General features: G+C 45.7%; 1 protein-coding gene across 4 annotated transcripts in view; it reads left to right on the forward strand.

The window, feature by feature from the left end:
• ldlrad4a (low density lipoprotein receptor class A domain containing 4a) overlaps positions 1-11891 on the forward strand; it is a 320137-nt gene that overhangs the window by 306180 nt on the left and 2066 nt on the right. For all 4 annotated transcript variants that reach the window (XM_078215703.1, XM_078215704.1, XM_078215702.1 and 1 more), the window contains one exon: positions 11609-11662. In XM_078215703.1, coding sequence (XP_078071829.1) covers positions 11609-11662 — 54 coding nt within the window. The remainder of the gene's footprint in view (positions 1-11608; positions 11663-11891) is intronic.

The raw sequence follows: 11891 nt of genomic DNA on the forward strand, positions 1-11891 counted from the left end.
CTATGGGCCAAGTGCCGGCAAGTGGGATTAGGTAGGTAGGTCAGGGCATTTCATGCGTCGGTGCAGACTCAGTGGGCTGAAGGGCCTCTTCTGCACTGTAGCATTCTGTGAACAGACCCACAGCAGACGCCATCTCCCTGGCCCTGCACTCAACCCTGGAACACCGAGATAACAAAGATACCTATGTCAGACTCCTATTTATTCACTACAGCTCAGCCTTCAGCACCATTATTCCTACAAAACTCGTCTCCAAACTCTGTGGCCTGGGGCTTGGCTCCTCCCTCTGCAACTGGATCCTGAACTTCCTAACCCACAGACCACAATCAGTAAGGAGAAGCAATGACACCTCTTCCACGATCATCCTCAACACCAGTGTCCCACAAGGTTGTACCCTCAGCTCCCTACTATACTCTTTATACACCTATGACTGTGTGGCCAAATTCCCCTTCAACTCGATTTTCAAATTTGCTGATGACACCACTGTAGTGGGTTGGATCTCAAACAATGATGAGACAGAGTACAGGAGTGAGAAAGAGAATCTGGTGAACTGGTGCGACAACAATAATCTCTCCCTCAATGTCAACGAAACGAAGGAGATAGTCATCAACTTCAGGAAGTGTAGTGGAGAACATGCCCCTGTCTACATCAATGGGGATGTAGTAGAAATGGTCGAGAGCTTCAGTTTTTTAGGTGTCCAGATCACCAACAATTTGTCCTGGTCCCCTCCATGCAGACACTATCGCTAAGAAAGCCCACCAACGCCTCTACTTTCCCAGAAGACTAAGGAAATTTGGTAACTTTTACAGATGCACCATAGAAAGCATTCTTTTTGGTTGTATAACAGCTTGGGCTCCAGCTCTGCCCAAGACTGCAAGAAACTACAAAAGGTCATGAATGAAGCCCAGTCCATTACACAAACCAGCCTCCAATCCCTTGACTCTACACTTCCCGCTGCTTCGGCAAAGCAACCAGCATAATTAAGGACCCCACGCACCCCAGACATACTTTCTTCCACTTTCTTTCGTTGGAAAAAAGATACAAAAGTCTGAGATCACGTACCAACCGACTCAAGAACTGCTTCTTCCCTGCTGCTGTTAGACTTTTAAATGGACTTACCTTGCATTAAGTTGATCGTTCTCTACACCCTAGCTATGACTGCAACACAACATTCTGCACTCCCTCGTTTCTTTCTCTATGAACGATATACCTTGTCTGAATAGTGTGCAGGAAACAATACTTTTCACTGTATACAAATACATGTGACAATAAATCAAATCAATTGCCTGAAATGTGCTGCCAGAGGAGGTGATAGAAGCAAATACAATGGCAAAATTAAAGAGGCATCTTGACAGATACATAAATAGGTAGGGAATAGGGGGATACAGGCCACATAGAAGTAAAAGGCCTTTAGTTTAGAAAGGTGTCATGTGTCAGTGCAGGCTTGGTGGGCCGAAGGGCCTGTTCCTGTGCTGTACTGTTCTTCATTATTGTGAGGTTGATTTTTGTCTGTTGGTATAAATTGTTGAGAATTTTAAGGCACTCGTTAAAACCACCTCTTTGACCAAGCTTTTGGTTAACCGACCTAATTCTCCTCATGTGGCTTGGTGTCATGCTTTGTATTATAATACTCTTTTTGCAGCACTTTGGAAGTTTCATTACATCAAAGGTGCTATATAAATGTAAATTGTTGTCGTGATTCATATGATCAAGAATAAATGGATTTGTTAAAAGCATTTGTTTCTTGGTTTTTTAAAGCAGTGGTCGACTGCACGGATTAAGGAATGCAATAGGTATAGTGTAAATGGATTTCCAGTAGTTGTTGCAGTGCCTCAGTTTGTCACAAAAAATCAGTCTCATCATATAAGAGGAATAATGTTCACGGGCATTGCTCAAATTCAAGCAGAATTGTGAATTCTAGTAATTAATACAGCTTTCAATCTCTTTTATTATTAAGAAAAAGTTGAGAGGGTGTAGTATAATAAAACCAACATTTTTATTTGATTTATTATTGTCACATGTATTAACATACAGTGAAAAGTATTGTTTCTTGCGCACTATACAGACAAAACATGCCATAACGAAGGAAAGGAGAGAGTGCAGAATGTAGTGTTACAGTCATAGCTAGGGTGTAGAGAAAGATTAACTTAATGCAAGAGAAGCCCATTCAAAAGTCAAAAGACAGCAGCAGGGAAGAAGCTGTTCTTGAGTCAGTTGGTACGTGACCTCAGACTTTTGTTTCTTTTTCCCGACGGAAGAAGGCGGAAGAGAGAATGTCCGGGGTGTGTGGGGTCCTTGATGATGCTGGCTGCTTTGCCGAGGCAGCAGAAAGTGTAGAAGAGTCAGTGGATGGGAGGCTGGTTTGCGTGATGGATTGGGCTACATTCACGACCCTTGGTAGTTTCTTGCGGTTTAGAGCAGCAAGTTGGAGAGGGGTAGTGGAAGGGTATGATGAGGAGAAAGGGGACAAGCTCAGAAATAAGAATTCAGATTGGCTGTCAGGAGATTGAATCATGGAACAACTAGCCATTGAGGAATACTGCTAGACAGAAATATTGTGGATTGGAAATCAACCATAGTGTGGTTGGGAAATGCAGCCAACAGCCAAGCAGAAGACATTGCATTTTTCTAGCCATTGTCATATAATTTAGAACTTCCTAGACTTGCTTCATGTCTTTTGGGTTTGCACATCATATGGAGGTGATGGCCTAGTGGTATTATCGCTAGACTATTATTCCAGAAACACAGCTAATATTCTGGGGACCTGGGTTCGAATCCTGCCATGGCAAATAGTTGAATTTGAATTCAATAAAAAAATCTGGAATTAAGAATCTACTGATGACCATGAAATCATTGGTTTCTACAAATATATAAAACGAAAAAGAGTGGCCAAAGTAAACATTGGTCCTTTAGAGGATGAGAAGGGGGATGTAATAACTGGAAATGAGAAAATGGCTGAGGCATTGAACAGGTATTTTGTGTCGGTCTTCACAGTGGAAGACACAAATAACATGCCAAAAATTGATGACAGGAAGGCTATAGTTGGGCCGAGAGGTGGCGGATGGAGTTTAATGCGGAGAAGTGTGAGGTAATTCACTTTGGTAGGAATAACAGATGTGTTGAGTATAGGGCTAACGGGAGGACTTTGAATAGTGTGGAGGAGCAGAGGGATCTAGGTGTATGTGTGCATAGATCCCTGAAAGTTGGGAATCAAGCAGATAAGGTTGTTAAGAAGGCATATGGTGTCTTGGCGTTTATTGGTAGGGGGATTGAATTTAGGAGTTGTAGCGTTATGTTGCAACTGTACACAACTCTGGTGCGGCCGCACTTGGAGTACTGTGTGCAGTTCTGGTCCCCACATTACAGGAAGGATGTGGAGGCTTTGGAGAGGGTGCAGAGGAGGTTTACCAGGATGTTGCCTGGTATGGAGGGGAGATCCTATGAGGAGAGGCTGAGGGATTTGGGATTGTTTTCGCTGGAAAGGCGGCGGCTAAGAGGGGATCTTATTGAAACATATAAGATGATTAGAGGTTTAGATAGGGTGGATAGTGATAGCCTTTTTCCTCTGATGGAGAAATCCAGCACGAGGGGGCATGGCTTTAAATTGAGGGGGGGTAGTTATAGAACCGATGTCAGGGGTAGGTTCTTTACCCAGAGGGTGGTGAGGGATTGGAATGCCCTGCCAGCATCAGTAGTAAATGCGCCTAGTTTGGGGGCGTTTAAGAGATCCGTAGATAGGTTCATGGACGAAAAGAAATTGGTTTAGGTTGGAGGGTCACAGTTTTTTTTTTTAACTGGTCGGTGCAACATCGTGGGCCGAAGGGCCTGTTCTGCGCTGTAATGTTCTATGTTCTATGTTCTATGGCAGGTGTGGAGCTAAAGGTAGACAAGTCTCCTGGTCCTGATGGAATGCATCCCAGGGTACTAAAAGAGATGGTGGGAGAAATAGCAAATGCACTAGTGGTAATTTACCAAAATTCGCTGGACTCTGGGGTGGTTCCCGCAGATTGGAAAACAGCAAATCTGATGCCACTATTTAAAAATGGAGGTAGACAAAAGGCGGGTAACTATAGGCCAGTTAGCTTAACTTCTGTAGTAGGCAAAATGCTTGAATCTATCATCAAGGAAGAAATAGCGAGACATCTGGATATAAATTGTCCCATTGGTAAGACGCAGCACGGTTTCATGAAGGGCAGGTCATGTTTGACTAATTTGGTGGAATTCTTTGAGAACATTACATGCGCAGTGGACAATGGGGAACCTGTGGATGTGGTGTATCTGGATTTCCAGAAGGCATTTGACAAGGTGCCGCACCAAAGACTGCTACATAAGATAAAGGTGCACGGTGTTACGGGTAATGTAATAGCATGGATAGAGGATTGGTTAACTAACAGCAAGCAAAGAGTGGGGGTAAATGGATGTTTTTCTGGTTGGCGATCAGTGACTAGCGGTGTGCCTCAGGATCAGTGTTGGGACCGCAATTGTTTACGATTTACATAGATGATTTGGAGTTGGGGACCAAGTGTAGTGTGTCAAAATTCGCAGATGACACTAAGATGGGTGGAAGAGCAAAGTGTGCAGAGGACGCTGAAAGTCTGCAAAAGGATATAGATAGTCTAAGTGAGTGGGCGAGGGTCTGGCAGATGGAGTACAATGTTGGTAAATGTGAGGTCATCCATTTTGGTAGGAATAACAGCAAAATGGACTATTATTTAAATGGTAGAAAATTGCATCATGCTGCTGTGCAGAGGGACTTGGGTGTCCTTGTGCAGGAATCTCAAGGAGTTGGTTTGCAGGTGCAGCAGGTAATTAAGAAGGCAAATGGAATTTTGTCCTTCATTGCTAGAGGGATGGAGTTTAAAAACAGCGAGGTTATGTAGCAGCTGTATAAGGTGCTGGTGAGGCCACACCTGCAGTACTGTGTACAGTTTTGGTCTCCCTACTTGAGAAAGGATATACTGGCACTGGAGGGGGTGCAGAGGAGATTCACTAGATTGATTCCAGAGTTGAGAGGGTTGGTTTATGAGGAGAGACTGAGTAGACTGGGGCTATACTCATTGGAATTCAGAAGAATGAGGGGAGATCTTATAGAAACATATAAGATTATGAAGGGAATAGATAAGATAGAAACAGGGAAGTTGTTTCCACTGGCAGGTGAAACTAGAACTAGGGGGCATAGCCTCGCAATAAGGAGAAGCAGATTTAGGACTGAGTTGAGGAGGAACTTCTTCACACAAAGGGTTGTGAATCTGTGGAATTCTCTGCCCCAGTGAAGCAGTTGAGGCTACCTCATTGAATGTTTTTAAAGCAAGGATAGATAAATTTTTGAACAGTAAAGGAATTAAGGGTTATGGTGAGCGGGCGGGTAAGTGGAGCTGAGTCCACAAAAAGATCAGCCATGATCTTATTGAATGGCGGAGCAGGCTCAAGGGGCCAGATGGCCCCTAGTTCTTATGTTCTTATTGTCACTTGTCGGAAAAACCCACCTGCTTCACAGCCACAGCAATGTGGTTGACTGTCAACTACCCTCTGAAATGGCCTATCAAGCCTCTCAGTTGGATCAATGTTTCAAGAAGGAAGCTCACCACCACCTTGTAAAGGGCAAATAGGGATGAGCAATAAATGCTGGCCAGCCAGTGATACCCATGTCCCACGAATGAATGACAAAAAGGAAATAAGGTTTTTCCATGCCTTTGGATGCCATGAGCTGTTATGTATGCAGCAGCAATGACAGGGAAATTGTGAGTATGGCCCTCGTGTTTATTTTTCAGTGCCCTATCTCTCTCGTTCTTTCTCCAATTTGAATATACCATACCATAGGGTTCGTGGTGGGAGATACAGGAAGGATATCAGCGGTAGGTTCTTTACGCGGAGAGTGGTTGGGGTGTGGAATGGACTGCCTGCAGTGATAGTGGAGTCAGACACTTTAGGAACATTTAAGCGGTTATTGGATAGACACATGGAGCACACCAGGATGATAGGGAGTGGGATAGCTTGATCTTGGTTTCAGATAAAACTCGGCACAACATCGTGGGCCGAAGGGCCTGTTCTGTGCTGTACTGTTCTATGTTCTATACCTTTTATTTTATATGGACTGGCAAACAAGTGGTCGTGCATGGAAAAGAATCTTTGACAGCCAATTACTAGTTAATTTATTGTTGTTTATATGGACTTCCAGAAGGCCTTTGATAAAGTCCCACATAAGAGATGTTAACTAAGGTTGCTATGGAATTGGGGCCAAATTACTGACGTGGCTGGGAATGGGTTGAGTGGCAGGCGACAGAAAGTAGGTATAATGACTTGTGTTGTCCCACAAGGATCTCTGTTTTGGCCTCAATTTTTCACAGTATTTATTAACAACTTGGATAATGGCATAGAAAGTCGTATATCTAAATTTGCATTGTGGACAATGTACACCAGGTACACGAGGATATTGATAGACCAGGTAAAAGGGCAAAACTGTGACAAATGGATTTCAATCTAAACAATTGAGAGGTTATTTGTTTTGGATCGAAAAGGGATAGGTCAGAGGAGTACTTTCTAGATGATATGAAGTTAAATACAGTAAACGTCCAAAGAGACTTGGGGCTTCAGGTGCACAGATCATTAAAATGCCACGACAGGTGCAGAAAATAATCAAGAAAGCTAATGGACTCCTGGTCTTTATTTCTAGAGGATTGGAGTATAAGATTGCAGAAATTATGCTGCAGCCATACAAACCCCTGGTTGGACCCCAGTTGGAGTACCAAGAGCAGATCTGAGCACTACATCTAGGAAGGATTTATTGGCCTTGGAAGGAGTGCAGCGTAGGTTTACAAGAATGATACCTGGACTTCAGGGGTTTAATTATGAGGAGAGATTATACAAATTAGACCTGTCTTCTCTAGACAGGATAGATGAACTATTTCCACTGGTTGGAGATTCTAGAACTGGATGAAAAGCTCGTAAAAGAGATAGATTTTAAGTAGTGTCTTAAAGGAGGAAAGTGAGGTGCAGAGGCAGAGAAGTGAAGGGAGGCTTTTCCCGGCCTTAGGATCTAACAACTGAAGGCACAGCCACCAATGGTGGAGCGATTAAAACCGGGAATGTTCAAGAGGCCAGATTTAGAGCAATGCAAATATCTCAGAGTTGTAAGGCTGGAAAAGGTTTTGGAGCTAGGGAAAAATGAAGTAAACTTGAGTAAACCCAAACTTGAGATAATCCAAACCGCGCTGTGTTTTAACTTGCACCAAGTTCCATTTACTGTTAATAAGGCTTAGACTCTTGTCAACATTGTAGTCAAGATCAGTGGGGTACTTGAGGTGCATTCAACCTTGAAGGGAAATAACAATAAACATAGGTGCCTGGAGGATGATAGAAATCCATTTTGTGAGGCACTGCACGTTGAATTTGTTGCAGATCAAAGGCTTCAAGTGCAATGGACAGGGTTTCAACAATTTCAGCTGGCTGGGAAATCTCTGCAACTTCAAATCAAAGCTATGTGCATACATTGGGGCTGAATGAAATTCAGGTGAAATTGGCATCTTCTCTCTGTCAGAGGACTTCAAAAGGTCTGATCACACCTGCAGCTTCTGACAGAGGAAGGAAAATAGAGCAGAATGGAGTTCTGCAATGATTTAAAATTCTGCCAGGTGACTGGAGGACCTGGAGATTAAAGTGACCTGGCCACCTCAGAATTTGCACAGCTGACAGGCAGGAATGCAGATATTGATCACAGGATCTGCCTGAAATCACCATGCCAGGGATGATCTTTAAGTCCAGCCATGACATCCATATCCTAGCGGGGAGTGACAAGGTCCTTGCCCTTGTCCCCAGTCCAAGCCCACCCAACCCCAGGATCCTTGAGTGATCCATCCTCTGAACCCTAGCAGCAGCAGTGGGACAAATGACCACTGGGTCTACCTCCTCGAGCCCCCTCCGGGCCCAAGGCATCAGGCCAGGGTGAGAGTGCCAGTGCACTGTCAAGGCACATGGCTTGAAGGGAGGCTGAGTGGGGATTGGGGGGGTGGGGGGGGGGGGGGTGTCTGGTGGGGAAGGAGGCCTGAGTTGGGCGTCTGAGGGGGAAAGGAAGCTGTGTGAGGGATCTGAGGGGGTAGGGGGCCTGAGTGCGGGGTCTGAGGGGGAAGGGGATCTGAGGTGGGGGGGGGCCCTGAGTGGGGGCTCTGAGGGAGATGGGGGGGCTGTGTGGGAGGGGGAGGGGGGGGCTATGTGGGGTTTGGGTCGGATATATCCCGTGTCTGAATGGTTGGGGGAAAATTGTCTCATTCCTGAGGTGGTGCTCCCTCGGCCCTTGGGGTCCAACACACCAAGTCCTCCCTCGCTTGTGATCCCACTGCAGATCCTGCTGGGGAGGCAGTTTCAAGCCCACTAATTATATTTGAAGTAGATTATTCGAATGTTTATTGCACACCCCCCGCCCCCCCTGTTTTTTGCCTGATGCGCAATTCTCCGGGCCATCGCAATACTTGCCTGGAGAACCCTCCCCCCCCCACCCCATCAGCAATAACATTAATTAGCAATATTTAATTCATTAATGTAATTACTTTACCAATGTTCTTAATGGGCTTAAGCAATTCTCCAGTGTCTGCTCGAAGTTTTTGAAAGAATGTGATAAAGGTTGAAATCTATGGGTGTGATCTTACTGCCGTGCTCGTTGATCAGCGTGTCAGGCTGGGTAGTTTGCGTGAAATGCGAAAAGTCTGATTCGCGCTCGGCCCAAAACGGTTTGCTTTCGTCCCAGCCCCATTATACTGGTGAGAGTCGCTTCCTGTTGGGCCTGGTCCACATCGAAGTAGATGTAATTGCCTGCCTGGGCGAACAGGGCATCCTTCACCTCAAGGATGCACTTGTGCATGGAGGACTGCACAGTACCACCGAGGTCTTTGCTGGAGGTCTGAAAGGACCCAGTGGCTTAGAGGTTGAGGGCCACTGTGACCTTCCCTGCCACCAGGAGCTAGTGTCCTCCTGTCCCATGAGGTGCCAGGTCCGCGAGGACCTGGCATAGGTGCAGCACTGTCTCCTTACGGAGATGCAGTCTGCGGCGGTACATGGCGTCCGTCAGCCCATCAAAGGACATAAGAGTCCTGTACACCCTGGGTCTCAGTCTCCCCCATCCCCTGGCCCTCCCACTGGCTGATGAACAGCCACGTCCTGACCCCGACCAACAGCCCTCTGTCCTCCTCCTGCAGCCTCTGGCCCACGCTGGCCTCACAGTGGGGGGATGTCTCCCTCTTCCTCCTCCTCAACAATCGGAAGAATGACTGCCATCTTTATTGCCCCTATATTTGTGCTTGGGGGCGCGATGGGCAAGGTGACAGAGTGAGAAACAGTTAATAATGTTATCCATCCTGGGCCCTTCACTCCTGCCCAGCAACCAATGTCCCCATGAGTCTGGACACTGGCAACTTGACACTATGGGTTGCCTAACATTGACACATCCTCACCACGGTGGGCACAGAGAGCATACGGATGGCTGTACATGAGTGCCCATTGGGAATCTTTGAAGCAGAGACATGGGTGCATTACCCTGGATGTATCATGCAGTGGCTTCCAGGAATGGAGACGGTGGAGAGGCACCCTTATGCCTATAACGAGATGGGTCCCCCATCGAAGGCAGTACTGCAGGGTCCAGCAGTGTGAGGAGCCCTGTTAACACCTGCAGGGCTCCTTTGATTGGAGCAACAACTGCCTGATCTCGTTCCTGTTACGGTTAGTGGGGCCTGGGATGGAATGTCGGCAATAAACCAGACAGCTGGCAGGACAACCAGAGTGATATTCATGGAGTTGGTAGTCAACCTCATGTGAAGCCACTCAGGGAATGCATGCAACATGAGCCCTGACCTGAGGATCCCAGAGTGGCACAAACAGCTCCAATCCCTGCACGCACCCCCACCCTCACCCCACGCCGCAACATGGCAGTGGCTGAGAAGCTCCCTGCACTCCAGGAGTTGATGTTCAGTGTTACTCACCTCCTCGCTCTTCATTACAGCTGTGCCTGCACCAGACTTTTATAGAGGTTCTGTGATTCGCATCGGCGTGACATCACACCGGAGAGGCCTTCCCGAACTCACTAATGATTACTGAAATCCATTCAAATACATGCCAATAGGTTTCCCGCCCATTTTGGGCATGAAGCATTTTGCACCAGGAAAAAGTAACTGAAAGATACCAAACCGCTCAACACCAGGCACGAATCTGATTTCTAGCATCGCACACTATTTTCTGGCCTCGCAACACGAATCGATGGGCTCAGTGCGCTGGTAAGATTGCACCCAGTAAATTGAGATAATTTAGAATTCAGCAAAGGAGGGCCAAGAAACTGATAAAGGAATAGAATATGAAAGTAAACTAGTGAGAAACATAAAAACAGACAGTTCACAGGCTGCAGAGCGGCTGTTCTCTCAAGGTAATCCAGCACTCCGAAGAAATCTGGAGGCTTGGCTCATCCCATCAAACTGATGGGATAGGACCTGTAAAAGCTGGCAGCTGGGAATCCTGAATTGCCCCACCTTTGATAGGCAATGCAAGAACCCCCCCCCCACAAACACATACGCACACAGAGACTGCACCACCCCCCTCACAAACATGGGGAACCTTCCCACTTGCACAAGGGGACCCTTCCAACCAATGAGGGGAAGCCCCCCCACCCCTTCTCCCCCCCCGCTGCATCACCAATGGGGAAAAATCGAAAAATGAGATCTCGCCAGTAAGGTTCTCATTTTCAGAGTCTCGTGATATTTTGCGCCCACGTCACTGGTTGCGTTTGCAGCGAATGCCGGTGCAGTCAATGTGTCTCTTTTCATGGAGGAAGAATACTAGAGAACGAAAGAACTAGCAGGAATGAGGAACTGAAAGAAATTCGCATTAGTAAAAAATTAGCACTGGAGAAATTAATGGGACTGAAAGTTGATAAATCTGCCAGACCTGATGATCTATATTCTATAGTGTTGAAGGAAGTGGCTATAAATGCATTGGTTGTCATCTTCCAAAAGTCTATTGATTCTGGAATGGTTCCTGCAGATTGGAAGAGAGCAAGGACCCCACTATTTAACCTCACTATTTAAGAAAGGAGGGAAAGAGAAAATGAGGAACTACAGTTGTGATGACACTGTGCCTTTAAGAAATATATTTTAATCATGTTTCTTTGCAGGATATTTTGTCGGCTCCGTATTGTCTGTGGGCATCCGGTTTTGTTACTGATGCAGTATAATTGATAACATGTTGATTTTCATCTGAACTAATGCAATATTCTGTGGTTTTAATGGTCCCTTGGGGTTGCTGAGTGAAGCTTGATTGGGCGTGATTGACAGGTCATGTCATGTGGCTCGGGACAGTTAAGCTTCACAGAAAAGTCCAGTTTTTAGTTTTACTTTTCAGAAGCTGCTTGAAGCTGTGAGAGAAACAACAGTATTGGCCCAACTTGTTGGAATTGAATGTATTGGTTATAACCAAATGTAATTCTGGCACTTGGACAGCAGATTTGCTGCCACTCACCAGTAAACATTAAACCTTGAGTGCAGAAAGTTTTATCTCCTTTCTGTTTTGGACATGGTTATGTAAACTGTTAATCAGTAGTGTACTATTTATGTAATGACTTGCTTCTTTTCAATAGGAAGGGTACCTGTGTCCATCAGATAGCACAGTGTCTCGTCATGGTGGCTCAGAGGTATGTTCCAGCTAAATGATTCCTCACATAAAGTTGAATATTATGAAACAGTTCCCTGTATTGTATGAAATGTGTAAAGCATCAGAAAAGGGAGACGAATGATGTGTAAATATAATCAAACAAAATATATACCATTATCAGTGGGCTTGTCCCCCAATCCAAAATAGATGGGGAAGGGAGTTTTAAAAGATACTGTGCCCCTTTACCATGCCCAAAGATTGATTGTCTC

The sequence above is a fragment of the Mustelus asterias genome, chromosome 7 (assembly GCF_964213995.1).
Source record: "Mustelus asterias chromosome 7, sMusAst1.hap1.1, whole genome shotgun sequence".
NCBI lineage: Eukaryota > Metazoa > Chordata > Chondrichthyes > Carcharhiniformes > Triakidae > Mustelus > Mustelus asterias.